The sequence below is a fragment of the Pelecanus crispus genome, chromosome 1, assembly GCF_030463565.1.
Source record: "Pelecanus crispus isolate bPelCri1 chromosome 1, bPelCri1.pri, whole genome shotgun sequence".
Lineage (NCBI taxonomy): Eukaryota > Metazoa > Chordata > Aves > Pelecaniformes > Pelecanidae > Pelecanus > Pelecanus crispus.
In genome coordinates this window covers 144,646,545-144,663,921 of record NC_134643.1, presented here as the reverse complement: position 1 = coordinate 144,663,921, position 17,377 = coordinate 144,646,545, and the positions used below count along the sequence as shown (strand labels likewise).

The 17,377-nt window shown below is 38.5% G+C and overlaps 1 protein-coding gene across 1 annotated transcript in view; it reads left to right on the top strand.

The window, feature by feature from the left end:
• Positions 1-17,377, top strand: part of TBL1X (transducin beta like 1 X-linked) — a 92,809-nt gene that overhangs the window by 63,954 nt on the left and 11,478 nt on the right. Inside the window, exons 5-9 of the mRNA XM_009489705.2 lie at positions 912-1,044; positions 9,657-9,798; positions 12,651-12,714; positions 12,818-12,915; positions 14,474-14,534. Of these exons, the coding sequence (XP_009487980.2) occupies positions 912-1,044; positions 9,657-9,798; positions 12,651-12,714; positions 12,818-12,915; positions 14,474-14,534 (498 nt within the window). The remainder of the gene's footprint in view (positions 1-911; positions 1,045-9,656; positions 9,799-12,650; positions 12,715-12,817; positions 12,916-14,473; positions 14,535-17,377) is intronic.

The window sequence follows — 17,377 nt, the reverse complement described above, 5'->3', positions numbered from 1 at the left end:
CCCCAGCCTGCCAGCTATCCGCTCTTGGATGTGCTTTCTGCAAAATGGGCCACACTTGGGTGTAACATCTGCTGTCTGCTGTTTCAGTGCGTTACCTGTCCTTGGCTGGCATCTTGTTCGCGGAGGGTAATAGTCTTGTGTTGCTGTCAGGAAGTGTAGTTTGAGCTGAATGGGGAAGATTGATACTGAAGCAATAAAAATCTGGAGTCAAAACATTGTTCCTGATGCAAATTGGAATGAATTGCTGCCACTAAGAGAAATTCATCATTTTAAATTCACTTTTTTTCCTTAAGGAAATAAAAGAGCTTTATAAAAACAAAGTTACTTGGACTGCAGTCTAAAGAACCCCAGAATTACAGCATGCAGGTTATGTGTATCTATGCCTCAGTTGGTACCTCTGCATATATTTTGATATCGTTGAGAAGGCGATCACTCACCGTTTCACTGCCATGCTCAGGGAATGAGGTCCTTACTCGATATATTCTTCATCTGTGAGTAGCACATGTATTACTTACAGGACGCTGTGTAAGAAAATGTATGTGCTGTATGTTACTTTTTTAAAAGAATGGTATAAAGCTTTTCTCAAGTGTGGCAATCTGCTATTTTAATAGATCTGTAAGACATTTTAGCTAGCGTCAAAAAAACCCTATACTGAAATAAATGCTATGTTTTGAAGAAAAGCTGTGTACATTTATACAAAATATTTTGGAAAGCTCTACATTTTGAGGAAATATCATAAATGGGAATCATCATAGGGAAGAAAATAGAGTATTACGGTCAGTGACACAACACAGAATATTATTTGTAGTGTATATGTTGCTCTAAGCTTCAGGCCATGGGTAGCCAGCTTGTTTTTAAAGCAGACTTAACAGCATCTTGCAAACTACTTATTCTGATATATCTCCTTACAGATAATCATTCAAAGCCAATGGAAATTGACGGGGATGTTGAAATTCCTCCTAACAAAGCAACAGTCCTTCGGGGCCATGAATCAGAGGTGTTCATCTGTGCCTGGAACCCTGTCAGTGACCTGCTAGCGTCTGGGTAAGACCATGACTGAAACCAGCTGCTGCAATTAGAGTGTATTTAGAGATGCAAGAACTTGCGAGCGTATGCTAGAGATGAATGAGTATTCTCTTCACTGTTTTTTCATTCTGCAGGTGGTTTTTTCAGCAGTACTGTACCTGTGTAGGAGTTAAGTAATTATAAGGTGATGCAGAATATGAAGCGTTTGCACATTTAAGATGTGCGCTCTGTGGCCCTGCATATGCATAGAATTTTTTAAAGTTTTTCAAATTAACTATGGATAATACTCAGACTATTTGAAGTTCATGTAATCTACTCCTACTGCTCTTTGTTAATGGTTCACACTGGGGTCTCAGAAAGTCTTCGGCATCCATGTTTTCTTTTTAAAAGCTTGGAGACTCTAAAACAGAGTTCTCTTTGGCTATGTCTGCGTTGGCGTTGTGCAGCACAAACAGGAGTAGATCTGTAAAGCAAAACCGTTGTGTGAGGACCTTATCTCACCACTGTATTGTGGGCCAGGGGCTTCAGGCTGGACCTAGTTCTGTCTGATGAGCTGATCATGAGGGCATGTTTTGGTTTATTGTCATTGAAAAGGAGTCTAATCCAGGACTGCTCAGCAATGATGACCAAAGCATGGGAAGTGGGACAATCAGGAGATTGACTTAGAAAAAGCACTTTTGATCCAAACAAAAATGCTAATATAAACATACCCCAAGAGTTACATACAGACACTGTTGGAATCTGTGTTTTTTCATGCTTAAAGTTAAACCTTAAAATGAAGGATAAATTTAAGAAGTCTAACTGGGAATGTGGAGGAAAGTTGATACAGGAGAGAAATGGGCCTTCATCACCTGAAGTTAACTGACAGTATCAACACATTTATTACAAGGAAGAGGAAAGTCCTTATTTTATTTCCAACTTTTTGCATGATCATCAGAATAGTCTTCTTATGAGATCTTTGTTGACTTACTACATGAAAACAAGGGAAGTGCAAAGTGCAAATGGGACAGAATAAATAGGAAAAATAAGTCATTAACAAAAACAAATATCGTGTTGGATAAACAGCACAAGGTCTCTAAGAGAGGGAAGACAGCAGTTTCCAAAGAATAATTTCAGACAACAAACTTTCAGAAAACATAATCCTTCTGAATATACTTTGTTTCTGGAATGCCCGGACCTGGTAGTACTTTTAGCATCTGTAGCACTCACTATCTTCATGTATTCATTTTAAAATGGGTATAGCAGTAGAATTTGCAAAAGCTGTATGTAGGGTTTTTGAATGAAGAACTTTTGGGTTTCAGCTCTTTTTTCCATAAACTTAGTGGGTCTTCTGGTTTGCAATAGGGACGCTGGGTGATGCCATGGTACAGACGAGCAGTAATAGCAGCCATGCTCCTATGCCATGCATTTGCTGTATTTTCTGCTAACGATATTCCTCTACCCACTCAGTTTTCTAGCGTCTCAGGCAATATTGCTTGGCAGTATTACTAATCCCTGGCAAATGATTACTATTAAGAAGGGAAGTCCTGATCATTAAGACCAGTCACCAGTTAAAATAGGCAAGCATAAAACAGTTATTTCACAAAGATTGTCCTCTTCCTGGCCTACAGTTGAGAGAGCTATAAAAAGAGATTTATTTAATGTATAAATAAATAAAAATTGGGATTGACAAACGTGGAAGAACTGTAGCATATGATATTCCTTAATTGTCCCAGCCCAAATCTGAGTGGATGTTTTCAAGGAAAAAAAAAAGAATCAAGGGAAGGCAAAGAATCTGTGAAGTTCATGAGTTCATGAAATGCCACTGCCTACATAGTAATTTGTAAATCAACATAAAATGATACTGAACGAACATGCTCCTGTACTACTCCTCTAACTTTTCCATGTATGCCTAAATGCTTTGGCTACCCGTAAATGTTAAATCGTAACCTAATACTGAAGAAAACCTCGAAAACTAAGAAGAATTTAGTTAACCTCATTAAATTGTTTTCATGGTTGTTTCTTGTTAAAGATGGAAATCTAGAGAAGGTTTCATAAAATCTGGAAGAGCTTTCCCATAGTGGGGGCAAACTTAATTACAGTTTCATGGGCTGTCTTGAGATCAACAGCTCATGAGTACTTTATTTAGGAGCATTCAAATGAAGGGACTGTATTTGTTGATGCAATAGATGTCCTTTAGTCTTGTCATCCTAAACAATATACTTTTTAATAATAAACTTATCCATTATGTTATTTATTTGAATTATATGGAGAACAGTCTTCAGGTGATGAGTTAGCACACCCACATTATTATCAAAAGGAAAATTGGTGGGGAGAAAGGATACCATACAGAATTATTCCTTAGGGACACCTGGTGGCACCTGAGATGAAGTGAAGAATGCTGCTTTATTCTGGAGAATATCTGCACAGCTGAAATTAGGCATCTACTTAAGTGCTCTGTCCCTGTGCAGGTACCTACATCTCTCAGCTCTTTACATAGGGAGTTAAGCCTCCTAAGTATAGGTGTTCAGACCCCATCTGCTGGCTTTAGCATTGGTAACTACTTCCCCGTGTCTGACTCACCTCTCTGCCAGTGCTTGCCATACTGTACTGCTTCCCTAGGATCTAGCTTCACAGTCCTAGTGTGCATAGTTTAAACTGTGGGCCATTTAATAAACCAGAGTATGTACTGCGGTGATGGAGGAACCAGTGAGTGTTTAACTTTGCTGCAGGGTGCTAAGCACTGGTATGGATCCCTGGGACAGTGATATCTTGCACAGCTTCAGGTAAACCTGGAGGATGATAATAAGAACCATTAGTCAGATGTCTAAGGTAGAGGAGTACCCTCACTATCCCTTCAGTTAAGTTCAGTGTAATAGGTCTTACTAATAAGCTTTGCTACTGATTGTGGAAGCACATAAATACACGCATAGCTAGAAAGTACAGTCAGGTGCTGTGTCTCATGCAGACTAATGCAATGGAAATGCAGATAATTTAGATTCATGTGAATCTTGATTAGATTTTAGCCTGCTCATAAGAAACAAAGTATGTGATGCTGTTAGCCTTCAGGTAATGCAGCAGTGAGTGCCTGATGAAGTTTACATGACTGAAATGGCATAGAATGCACAGAAAAAAATTAAAGTGAAGGAAGAGAGCTGATTGTCTGATTATGCTGTTGCACAAAGAAGTGTTTGAGATGTCTGGTATAATAATAGTGCAAGCTATCATCTACAGGTAAACTATGTATTATGGCACCAATTAAACAAGGGGGAGAAATTCCCCAAATTCTACATATGCTGCAGTTGTTTGTCCTTTGCAAAGTAATGCTAAAAAAAAAAAAAAAGAAAGAAAACTGCAGTTAGTCTGATGTGCAAACACCGAATTGTTAGATTCTATGATAGCCATATTGTGCTGCCCAGTCCGTAGTTTTCTTCTGTTTTCCCATCTGCCTGATTGTACCCATCTGTTGTCTTCTTAAGAAATACATATAAAAACCTGACTATTAAATAAGGGAAATAACACATTTGTTCTGTTTATACAGTCCGTAGCACAATCGAATCTCAATTCATGGCAAAGTATTTTCTTCAAGCCTTATTATACAAGCAACAAATTTTTCTAACAATTAGCGGCAGTTTAGACAGCAACCTGATGTAATCTTCAAAGCGCTAAAAGAATAATGCAGGTTCACAACCTAATCTGAAGCAAGCTGTGTAAGGGGATTTGTTTGCAGAATGAATTACCCAAAACTAGAGCATTGGTTTCCAGATTTAGTGAGTATCCCACTGATAGAAAGCGATTTTGATATTTGATGTCCCATCTACGCAATTGCAATGACTTTTTAGGGTGTGAAGGCTAGCACAGGAATATATACTGTCTGGACTTTGCAAAGGGCTATTTAAAAAAAAAAAAACAGTGGAGACAGGAATTTCTCTGATCAAATAGCCAGAAAAAATATATTCTGCAGCTGCTTTTCCACCTTCACCACACCCATAACCCTTAAAGCGGAGGATGGAGGAGACTGGAGATACCCGTGAAGGCATGACTGTCACCAGATGCTTATGAGAAGAATGCTTAGATGTTATGAACAGAAACATCATAATAGTACAGTACAATGTATGCACAGTAAAGTGCATACATTCAGCCATGTAAGAGGATTAATTACCCTTTATGAAGGAAATCAACATTCCAAAACAAAAATTGCCTCTATTGTTTTGGACAGGTCAAAAAAAAAAGGTGCATGGCCAAATGTGAAAATTTGGCCATTTGCAGCCATAATCCCAATTTTGCTCTTAAAATTCAGTCGTCCTCCTCTTCAAAGACTGATTTCTTCCATGAGATATCTTTCAATATCTTAGTTTTATGACATATGTAAATTATTACAGATGGTTGTGTTCCCTGGGTAGTGCAGAAACCCATTACAGCTATGTCCACATTAGTAAACTAACCATGCCTGGGAATATTCCTAGGCACTGAGGCCAACTGGCACAGAATGGCCAGTATCTGTGCTAGCAAACTGCCCTGGCTGCCAAACAAACTGCACACTGGGAATTGTCCCTGGACCGTTGTAACCACCAAGCCATGCCCAGGAGTTATTCAGAGAGAATGTCAGGGCCCTGAGCTAGAGTGCTAATTAAAACAGACCAGAGTCTGGCCAGGGAATAACCTAGCAGTTTGCTAGCATAGGTGATCATGGTCTAGTGACCCAACAAGTTCCTGAACGTGCTTCAGTTTCCCAGCATGGAAGTATACCTGTGAATGTCAAGGTTTCCAGAGCCTTGAACTCCCAAAGCTTTGCTAGTTGAATTTAGGATGCTCTGTCTGCACATTCAGCTGCTGCTTCCAAGAGCGTACTCTGTTCTGTTACATCCAGCCATGCCCTTCAAGTAATTCTCGTTGCTGTGGAGCAGAGGGACCTGGCGTCATTCCCAAAACCCAGCAGTGGGTTTCTTTGCTTATCTTTGCTGATCTACACCAGCCTCTTTCACACAGGGGAACTTTGTCTCTTGCAGAATGCTCTGTGCACCTTTGCTCTCCTTAGTCAACAAACTAATTAGCCATGAAAGCTGTTGTTCGAGATTTTTCAGTTATGGCCGTGTCTCTGAGAAGCAAGAAAGGGTGTTTCTAGGCCATCTTCTGTCGTCATCTCTCGGTTTTATATAATGGTTTGAGTTACTGTAGTCCTCATCTCAGTGGTTTAGGATCCATTGTAAATTATCTTGCTGAATAATCCTTTTGAATTACCAGGTTGAGGGAGTTGATTTCACCTCCCCAGACAGTGCCAGGTGTTAATTCTGCTAACTTGTAAGTGCTTATTCATTAGCAGGTGACTTTATTTGGGCCAGTTTCCTCATTGCATCAAATCCATTAACATGAAGTGGTCAGTTACTAGGTGAGGTCTGTTTGAATAACCTGATGCAGGGAGCAATGTTGTAGAATCAGTGGGACAGACGTCTCCCTCTGGATACCTCCAAGGCACTTCCCTCTACTGACTGCCTAGGAAAAGTAAGCCCTTACTTTAAGAGACCTGCTTTATTAAGGAACATTTAGCTATGTAAATTATGAGGAGGAGTTCCCTTCCCTTTATGCTTTTAATAATCTCTTTTAAAATAAAATAAGAAAAAGTGTAACCTGTTTCAGCCAGAAGTGTTAAAAACACATTAGCAATATTGCATCTCAAAATAACAGTGATTATAAGACTTGCAGCTGAAGATTAGAAATACTAATGTTTAACGGCCGTCTTGCAAATTTCTTTACCCAACTGCAGCGGTTTTAACCTCTCTGCTGACAGTTACGGAACGGGGATTTTATGTCACAAATAAAATTCTGCGAACATTTGTCCACCTTGATTCATGATTATACCAGGGCTGGAGAGCATGAAATAACATTCTTTCAGAACTAAGCCTTCCTAAAATTTGGCAGTACTCTACCATAGTGCAGAACAGTATACCTCTTACCCAAGTGTTCATGACTTGCATGTTGGAATGAGCTGCTTTATCATGCAGATAGAAATGCTTCTGTGGGCTAAGGAGATTAAATATCTTTCTGAATTGTGCTTGAACTATGGTCCTCTAATAAGGCAGGGTTCACTGACTCATTCAACAGAAATCAGAATACTTTCCAGAGCAGAGAATACTCTTTTTTTTTTTCCCAGCAACAAAAGCGAAGACACACAAATACCCCTGCCACACACTGGTAGGCTTATAAAGCCTCTCTGCAGGGACACATAATAGCTTATGTAGCCTTAGGAAGAAGAAAATGGAAAAACAAAATTAAAATACTGGAAAATAAGATTGCCCAAGCATCGCCAGAAAACTGACTAAATAAAACTGTTGAAAAACAAAACATAACCCTTTTAGAACTAGCAAATAGGATATTGTGTTTGATAGCCAAGTGGCGGAGTACTTTATTCACAGGGTCCAATAACAAACTGGATTATTACAATGAGGGGGCAGGGCTGGCCGGAGTCCTATATAATGGAGAAGCCAGCGCTGAAGGAATTTCCTACTTAGCATGTTAACCAATAACCCAAGCCTATGAAAGACTTATGTTCTCATTCTTGTAAATCATCACAACAAAAAATGTTCCTTAACTTCTGAGCCTCATGATTAACTTTGTTAATTTTCTAGCCAACGTGCAAAATTGTTGTTCAGTTTTCCAGACCTCTGAAGAAATGTGGGGTTATGTTAGACAATCACAGGTCTGTATGGTGGCAAAAATTAGCCCGATTAAAATTATTTCTTAATCACTAAAGTGAATGATTTGTGCCAAAAATTAAAGAATGGCTGTACAGCAGTATCTTGTGGTTAGGCTGGCAAAGCCCTGGCCAGCCGTCACATCTCAGCTTGACACAAAGGATTCAGAGGAGATGGGGGCACATTCCCCAGGCGTGCCATGACCCAGCAGAGCTCAGAGCCACTGATACAGGCAGAGAGGTTTTCGCTTTTACAGTTGAACTGTTCATGTAAAATTTGGCTAAATTATTGGTAAAATAATACACAAAGATCAATCAAGTTCGATACTTGCACTCGAAGATGTGTGAGGTGTTTAAAATATGCCCGGTACTTTTAGTATAAATAATTAAAATGTTTTATTAGTAGACCAGAGGACAATTTAATACTCTCTTGTGGTGGATTTTCTTTTTAGTAAAACATGGCGTATCAAAGCAAAAATGGATCTCAGGTTTTTAGTCTTTGAAGAAAGACTTTTTTTCCTTATTAGTGTATGGGAAAGGAAGTTTTAGTCATTACTTTAAAAAAAGAAAAGCATCAGATATATTGACAATGAAATTTTGCCTTGACTGTATGAATTCTTGGAAATATAAAAGAGATCCTAATTCCACTCCAAGATTCTACTTACTGCATGTAAATGAAAATTACCCTCTGGACAAAACAAGCAATACAGGGTACTTTGATTGTTTTGGTTGTAGTTGTTATTGATTGTTTAAAAAAGGGGGGGGGGAGAAGGGGAGCGAGAGACAAATCCCAATAAACTAGAAAGCGTAATATCTTCCACCCTGTTGCAAAGTGATTTCTGACCTCAGAGATGTTTTTCATTGGAAGAAAGATTTATACGAAGTGAAAATAAATATATTGTTTACGAGCAGATTATGATAAACTCTTTGCTTCCTCCTCACAACTTTTTCTAGACAAAATCAGAGTTTCAGTCTGCAATAAAAACATCTCCCTAGAAAACATTCGGTCTATAAAATAGATTAAAATCCTGATGCAGAGTCTGGCTTGCTGGGTGTCTCTCACCAAGAAAAAATACTCTATTACGTCAATAGTTATTTTGCCACTTTTTTCAGACAATATGAGCTAGGCAGCCAAGCTACAGACAGCAAAGGACACTGTAGACAAGGCAAAATGAATTCAAATTACCTTCCTACTTTCCTAATCTCTAGGTTCTGTGGCTTGATTTAATGCTGAGAAGCTCTTTTGCAAACAGCTTCTGTCAGAGGCTATGTTCTGGTCTGTCCTGAACAGAAGTACCTTATGAAAGGGACGTGGCCTAATTAAAGGCAGCCTTAAGTTCACCTCCTGCTCCCTGCAGTAACTGTCAGAGGAACCCCAGCAGGACCAGGGAGCCGGCACTGCAGCACGTTTGTCACCCTGCTAGAGGTGCCCTTCCCCGAGGCTGCTGCCAAGGTGACACTCCGCACCTCTGCAGGCGGTGACCCTGCAGGTCCCCTCGTGCCGTGCTCAGCGCTTACTGCAGCGCCAGAGGAACACCAGGGACCCGGCGAGCCATTGGGAGCTAATGGGACTGTGCACACTTTTTATGGGAGGCATGTGGGCACAGCCTTTGTGTTTCGGTCCTTATTTGGATCTCCCCAGTGTTATATTTTTAATGCTGAGTTCCCCCAGACTATCTCAGTTACGGTGATGCCAACTTTATGTATCAAGTGCAGATGTCTTTAGGTAAAACTTTTCTGAATGAAGCAAATGATGTGGATTCAGATGATATGTATAGTTTAAATATGTGTTAGCATTTTTTAAAAAGTATAAGGAGAGCAGGAAGGGCAGAATTGGAAAGAAAAATTACATTTTAAAGGCTGTGATGTTCTCTCAATGAAAACAGAAATAGAGGGTTTTACTTTGTTTGCCGGGTCGACACCAAAAGGAGTTTTCATCTCTGCACAATTGCTTTTATAGATCCGGAGATTCAACGGCCAGAATATGGAATCTCAATGAAAACAGCAACAGCGGTTCCACTCAACTAGTTTTGAGACACTGCATAAGAGAAGGAGGACACGATGTCCCCAGCAATAAGGATGTGACTTCATTGGACTGGAATGTAAGCTAACTTCTAAGACTGTGTATGTTTTTTAACTGTCTAAATTTAATTCAGAGGCAATTACAGCTGCTGCTCCATATCTTTTATATCTGAGGTGACCAGAAGCTCTGTCCTAACCTACTGACCTCTTGTTGCAAATACTCATAGTAGGCCGAACTTTCCTCTATATGCTATAATTTTCCAGGACTGTTGCCATCTTCAAGCTTAATAGTGATGTATTTATACCTCTATTTTAGGAGCATGGGTAAAAATAAACTTAGCTAGCTGTAAGAATGAAGATTAAACAAGCAATCTGTGTAGTAATGAAGCCTGATGAATAATGTATTTGCATCTCACAGTTACTTTATTTTGGCATGTGAGGAGATACAAGCACCAGCAACCCTTTTGTTGAGGTCGGACTATCAAGACCCTCTCCCATTTGAATTATACTGTGCATAGCAAAACATGCTCACATTATCATCTTTATCTTGGTAGGAGCATGTGTAGTCATTCTCTCTTTACCTACCCACCTTCTGGGTGGAACTGTCTTGCCTGATCCTTCTTACTTTCATCCTGTAAAACCGTCTATCTTAGATAACATGGTCATGCACAGAGAAGAGTGAAGTGAGCAGATAAGACAGGTATTGTTAAGAATCCCCAGTGTCTGGGCGTTGTCTTTGGGCAGCATTAAGACTGTTTCATGTCTCCTTCCTGCCACCAAGCATTGTAAAAAGAACTTACAAAACCTTGCAGGAATCTTAATTAATGTTGAGATCACTTGCATTCTGTCCGTTGCTATTAGTACAGAGTGATCGCATTAGTCTTGTTTTCTTAGGAAAACAGTTTAAAAATTAAGTACCAGAAAGGATTCTCAGCAGTTACATACAGTCTCAGTTGCTGTCCAGAGACCAAGATCCAGTTATCTTACTGCAGTATTATTGTCCTTCAGGTGAGCTAGGTGCTTCACAAAAGTAAAAGATAAGGCCACTGCACAAATCAGCTTCCCCTACGTATCGTATATTTGACACAATGAAAGAAGCTGATGAATAGTACAGCAAGCACAGGTAGATTAACAAAGCAAATAAAGATAAAACCCAAGAATGTTCATTACTTGTTTCCTGTGGATATCACAGTAAGCAAAATAGTCGGGAAAAAATGAATTGAGGAGTAGGAATAGAGTAATTGAAAGAGAAAAACAAGCAAAAGTGCAGAATAGTTATGAGAAAAGTTGTCCAAAACGTATAGGGCATCCTCTGGTATTTCCTGTAGTAGTTCCTTACCTTTCCAGACTTCATTGATCACTGATACTTCACTTGCATTGTGCTAGTACTTAATGTAAGGAAATGTTCCTAATTTAAGCACTTGAAGTGCTTCCAACTTAGAGTTTTCCAAAGAATGTGAATTACCACCAACAAATTTGGTTAAACTGTATATCTAGTCCCTTAGCTTTCCTTCCCTTTTCCCTTTTTGCTCTCATCACCTTTGTTCTCATCAGTGGTCCAGATAAGTGTATATCACAGTGAAGTTGGCTTAGGTTTTGATATTTTTCCCCTACTTCATTATACATCTGAGTTAAATCTACAACTGCTCTGACTCACTGTTTTTGGAGGGTTGGAGTGGACATATGTTTTAAATGTTTTTATGCTTTTTCCTAATTTTCTATTCATGATGCTAGAAATGCCATCTGCCCTTATTGTTTATTTAGAACCACAAGATTAATCATATTTCACTGTGAAATTTTCACACTGGTGACATTAAATCAGTTCTTCTCTGGTTTATGTGATTTATGTTATAATAAGAAAGGTTATTTCTAGAGGCCATATTCAGATCATGTCCTTTGGTACCAAGGGTAGGATTTATCTCCCCTAGATTTAACCATCTAAACTAGTCATCTAGACTCCCTCTAAGTCAGCAGAAACAGAGACGTGCCTTCATGCTGGTCTGGGCAGTCTAAAGCAAATGGGATCCTGAATTACACTCCAGAGGTGGGTGATGCTGTTAGCTATAGAGGGAGACTAGGTTACACTCTTAAACTAACTCCTAACTTCTGGACGTCTGGAGATAAATGGGGTGAATCTCACTCCTAATCCAAGGTGCTGAAATGTTTAAAGACTAAACACCCAGCTCCAGCAGTACCCATGTCACCAGCTTGCAGAGTCAAGTTCCTTTTTAATTATTCTCATTCTGGCCCATAACTCTAGAATTGTTGGCTGCACAGGAGGTATCCTTCAGTGAAGGGCTTCCTCCAGCAGAATACATGTAATTTGTGGATTATGATTCCCGCTTCCCTTAATTGGGACCCATGAATCCAACTTTTCTTAGGCTATCCATCATGGTACTGTGCCTCTGAGCATGTGTGGGACTCTGTGTTCAGACAAGTAGGAGGCAGCTGCTATGTGGTAGATAACATTCAAGGTGTTAACCGTAAGTGTAGGTGGCTTAGGTGTTTAGGTCCTTCTTTCAAACAGACGTGCCTGAATTTCACTGAACTGGGATTTAGTGAGGATTTAGATGATCTGTCCATGTTTTATAGTTTCTTTATGTCTAAGAAGTAGTATCTGTTTGTTATCTGGAAGAATCCCATAGAATTTGTTGTATCTTGTTTTCTTTTTCTAATCCTTTTGATTAAATTACTCTTATCTGATGGTGTAGCCTAGTATTCCACAGTATGTTAGAGTGTTTTATTTTCTCTTTGCTGTCTGCAGTAATAACCTTTAGTTTAAATCATAGTATAATCTGTCTCAATGTGTGGACTCAGATTTCCCATAAATCACAATGCACAAACCTTAAAAAAAAAGTAAAGAAAAGAAAAATGTTGGTTGAAACAGATTTCATCTGGTATTGACCTTTGTCATTTACATATATCCTAACAGAGTGATGGAACACTATTGGCTACAGGCTCATATGATGGTTTTGCAAGAATATGGACAGAAGATGGTAAGTCAGACAACATTTATTGTTCTTAAGCATTGAACAGCACTGAACTGTAATTTGGCTTATTTGTAAACAAATTGTAATACTAACTTTTTCTGTATTCCAGGTAACCTTGCAAGCACATTAGGTCAACATAAAGGTCCAATATTTGCCCTGAAATGGAACAAAAAGGGGAATTATATTTTAAGTGCTGGTGTTGATAAAGTGAGTTTTAAAAATACATCATTCTAACATGTAAATGTGCTGACTCAGTGAGCTTGTGCTGCTGAATTTCAGATTATTTTCTTCTCCTCCAGGTATCCTGGAGAGCTTACTTCTTTAATATGTTTTAGTGCACGTTGATTACATTTTTGAGGCTGCATAAATGGGTACTGTTTTTATTTGAAAGATTTTACTTAAAAAAAACCCCTCCACTTGCCCCCTCTCTAAAATTGTATCTTAAATGTTTCTCAGTTAAGGGAAGAACTGCTTCTGCTACTTATGTTTATAGTTTTATCAACTAACTATCTCCAGGAAGGAAGTGATCTTAAAGATACTTGACCTTTTAGCTCATTTAATTATTGAAACACTTGTATTTGAATAAAATATATATGGCTTCCTATGCAAATATGTAAAAAAAAAATGGTAGTTCTGAACTCCAAATCAAACAAAACATGGTAGTTTCAGTTGGGTGCATATTAGAGATTAAAATGAACAGATGACTGCTGCTGATGAGCACAAATCCACTGGAACTGAAACTGGAAAGTACACAGCGTTCATCTTGCTTAACTTTTGCTGTCTAAAAATTAGATGTGTATGTCATCTTTGGCTTCCTTCATAAAATTCGGAGAGAAAAATGACACTTCCAAGTGATGGGTTGCATGGCTGGTGTTGCAGTGAGATGCACTGGCAGGGCTCCTCTCCAGCTACTGACAGAGGGGAGTCTAGGGAAACTAGCTCAGGCTTGTACATCTGATTTGTAGGCTAGATGAAGCCCTATATTTTCCCATACTTGTGAAAATGGAAACTTAGTTTTATTCCTTTTAATACTGGCTTATATTCAGCTACACTTGTCACCCAATAGTAGTTCCATTTTTCTGGCAAACTTATGTTCCCAGTAACAGCAGTGATTCCTTAGATGATCCATTATCAGCAAGATGAGGCATCCTTAATTTATTTTCTGGAAGCATAGACTCCCAGTAAATTGACAATTCACTCAGAAGGTGGTATTGAGCTCTACAGGGGAGTTGCTTACGTGTGCTGTGAGTATGGATTACTCCTGTAGTAAGCAAATTAAGTTTTAGTCTGTCCCACCACAGTGGCAAGAAGTGATATGTACTCTGCTGCTGGGTAAGCAGTTCACTTGGTGGTTTAATTGTTAGAAATGTAGTACCATGTAGTTTTGGAATAGAATTCAACTTCCATCTTTGAAAAGGGGAAAAAGTCATCTTTGAAAAAGATAACTGAAACAGCTGTAGCAAAATGGTTATTAAAAATGTGTAGTGCCATCTTCTAGCATTATTCAGAGAGAATATGCCCGTTCTTAGTAGTTACATTACTTCCTCTGTAGGCATGATAATTCTTTATCTACACTTAGGTTATTGTTCTGTAATATTTGGAAGTGATTTCTGGTTTTTCAGCTGTTCAGCACACAAGGCTCTCTGCAGTCAGTAATTTTATCAGTCCATCTTTTAGAATTGCTCCTCAGTGAGGGTGCTCTCTGTTTGTTTTCTCTGAGCTGGACAGTCACTAATCTCTTTTTTCCCCCTTCCTTTGGATGCAGACAACAATAATTTGGGATGCTCACACGGGAGAAGCTAAACAGCAGTTTCCTTTCCATTCAGGTAATTTCTGCATAACTCTTGTTAGTAAAATGGAATGCATTTTTTAGTTTTGTCAATGTAATTTATCCTTTTGTAAAAATGCATCTGCCAGAAAGAAGTTTGAACCAGTTTTTTTGTGCTTTCACCATGCTGAGTATCATGGCTTGTGGGTTTATTCTTTTTTCAGAAAGATGGGGTTCTGTGAGAATCAGCTTTGAAAGTCAAGCTCATTCTAGGAGAGGATTTATACACCAGCCATGTCTACCTAGCTGAATGATTCTGTTATTATCTATGTGCTTGAATAGTACCAAGTGGCGATTTATGAATAGACTTTTCAGTGGAGGTGTCTGGGATCTCTTCCACTCTTTCTGCTCCTGTTGCAATGAAGCTGACTTGAGACAGAAACAGGCAGATCTCTCATGCAGCTTGCATTCACCGCTGCAAGCATGAACGTCCTCAGGAATTTCTTAGCTTTTAATTTTGACTTGAAGTTCTTCAGTATTTGCTTTCTCTGATTATCAAGTCAGCTGCCAACCTTGAGTTTCAAAACCTTGCTGCAGCAAAGCTTTACTTTGGATGGTCGTTTGTAGATCTGGTCTGCTTCAAGAAGACAGGAGATGTCACAGATACTAAGTAATCTTGAGTAACAGGCAATCAGTGATGTAATCTTAAATTCACTTGAGACCAGACTTGTAAGATGATGACTGAATTCATGATCCAAACTGGATAAGTTGTCAGTGAAGAATTTTTATAGTCAAACTGAGTTTAAAACCACCAAAACATTCCAGATTCTGATGCTAGAAATGTTCATCTTCCTGTGTGTTCACTGTTAACTAACCCATTTTTAAATACAGCAGGCTTTCACAAGGTACTTAATGGTGGTTTACTACACGTATTTTACTACTGATTTTAAAACATTGATTTGTGCATGCTTTTCAACTCAATTTGTAGTTGTTCTTATTCTCACATTTTCACAGATGTTATTAATATGCAGTAGCAATTGAAATGGTTATTCAATAGAAGACAAAAAGTATGTCCCTGCGCACAGCAAATCCTTGCTCTGCATTTTTGTCACTCATCTTCTCGCTCATTAATGCAACTGTCAGTTTAGAGGAGTCAGTGTCTGCTGACAAGATCTTCTCACTGTGGCATTTATTTATCTATCGTAACTGTTCCATGAAAGCAAACTTTGCACTGTATAGTGATGTAATGAGACTCTTAAGCCTTCTGATCCCTAACTATTGATCTAAGTAGTTGCAGATTCAGAACTTGGTTGCCCCTTCAGAATCATGTTCACTGACGTGCAGCTGTCACAGCAGTGATGTGCATCAAGGATGTATCACTCCACTCCCCTTTTAGCAAGTTGAAAGCTTAACTATGTCTTCCAATGCAATATGCCCGTGTTCGTCTGCATGAATAGATTTTTTAAAAAATTCTTGTTACGCATGCTGTTTGTCTTTGGACTGTAAGATACAACTGAAGTGGAGATGTGGAGAGGGTAATTTTTTTTTTTCATTATTTCAAATATGTTTTCATAGGGAAGTAAAGCAGTTAGTTATTAAGGAAATTGTTGATAGGCCAAAAACATATGTCCTACAAAAACCCCCTTAAAATCATCTGGAGTCTTTGTCCTCACGTATGTCCAAAGCCACAAAGACCTCACCTCGTTCTTTTTGCATTACTTATTCACCAGAACAAACGAACAGCAAATTTCTTTCCATATCTGGAATCTGAAAACCTGGTCTACATAAGGATTAAAGGTGGCATTTTAACAATTCAAAGTCTAGTCTAGACAGAGTACAGTTCCTTTAACACATACTTGTGTGGCGTACTTCTTTGCATACTTCTTTGAAGTCTGGAGATAGTTGGCCTGGGAATAACATAAATTTTCTACTCTCGGCTGCTTTACAACAACTTACACCCATATGGGCAAAACTGTCATCTTAAAATACATAAGGAAGACTCCTTTGTCTAGGTCTTGAAGTCCTCTATATCATCGATGTTCCCATGTAACTTTAAGATTTTATCGTCAAAATATGTAAGTATGTGGATAAGTAGCTTCTAGGGTTTCATTATTCTTTGCAAAACTATGAGTCATCATAGGGCATTTGATCTAAATATGTATTCACAGAGATTATTTCTTTAAAATGGAGGGAAATAATCCAATTTTCACATCTACTGATAGATGTGGACTGATGTCTATGCATGCAGAAACAAATTGGTTAAGTGATACCGTAAAAGGTATTTGTATGACCCAGTTTTAGACATGTAAGTGCTCTGAATTACTCCAAGCAGACACTTAACTCTATCCTCTTCTGAGCTGCTAATTCTGAATCACACCTAAATTTGTTCAGAAAAAGCTCAAATTAACTGATAATTATTGTAACACTTTTCTTGTTGGGGTTTATTTTAGCTGCATTTCTTAAGGATTTGTTGCTGCTTTTATTAGATGACATTCTAATTGTTTTTATGCAATTGGCTAGTATCCTGTGGTTTTGGAGATGCTTTGGCAATTCGATTACTTGCATCAAAAACCACGTTTGGTTGTTTTTTCCAGGCCATTTTATGTAGTTGCTTATTCAGTAAACATATGATTAAATACACCAATAAATGAATCGGTATTAATTATCAACACTCTATGATTCAAATTATGCTGTGGTGCAAATCCATCGCTTTAAGTGTCAATAGCTCTCAGAAAATTACTTTTCAACTCATACATATCATACTAGATCTTAGCCCTGAAGGCATACTGCTATTAATGAAGATAGATTTTTGTTTGCTCTGAAACAGTAATACAAAGCTTGCAGCGTAAAAAGAAAGACGGACAGTTAAAGAAATAAAATCCTTTACTGTTTCCTGATCCC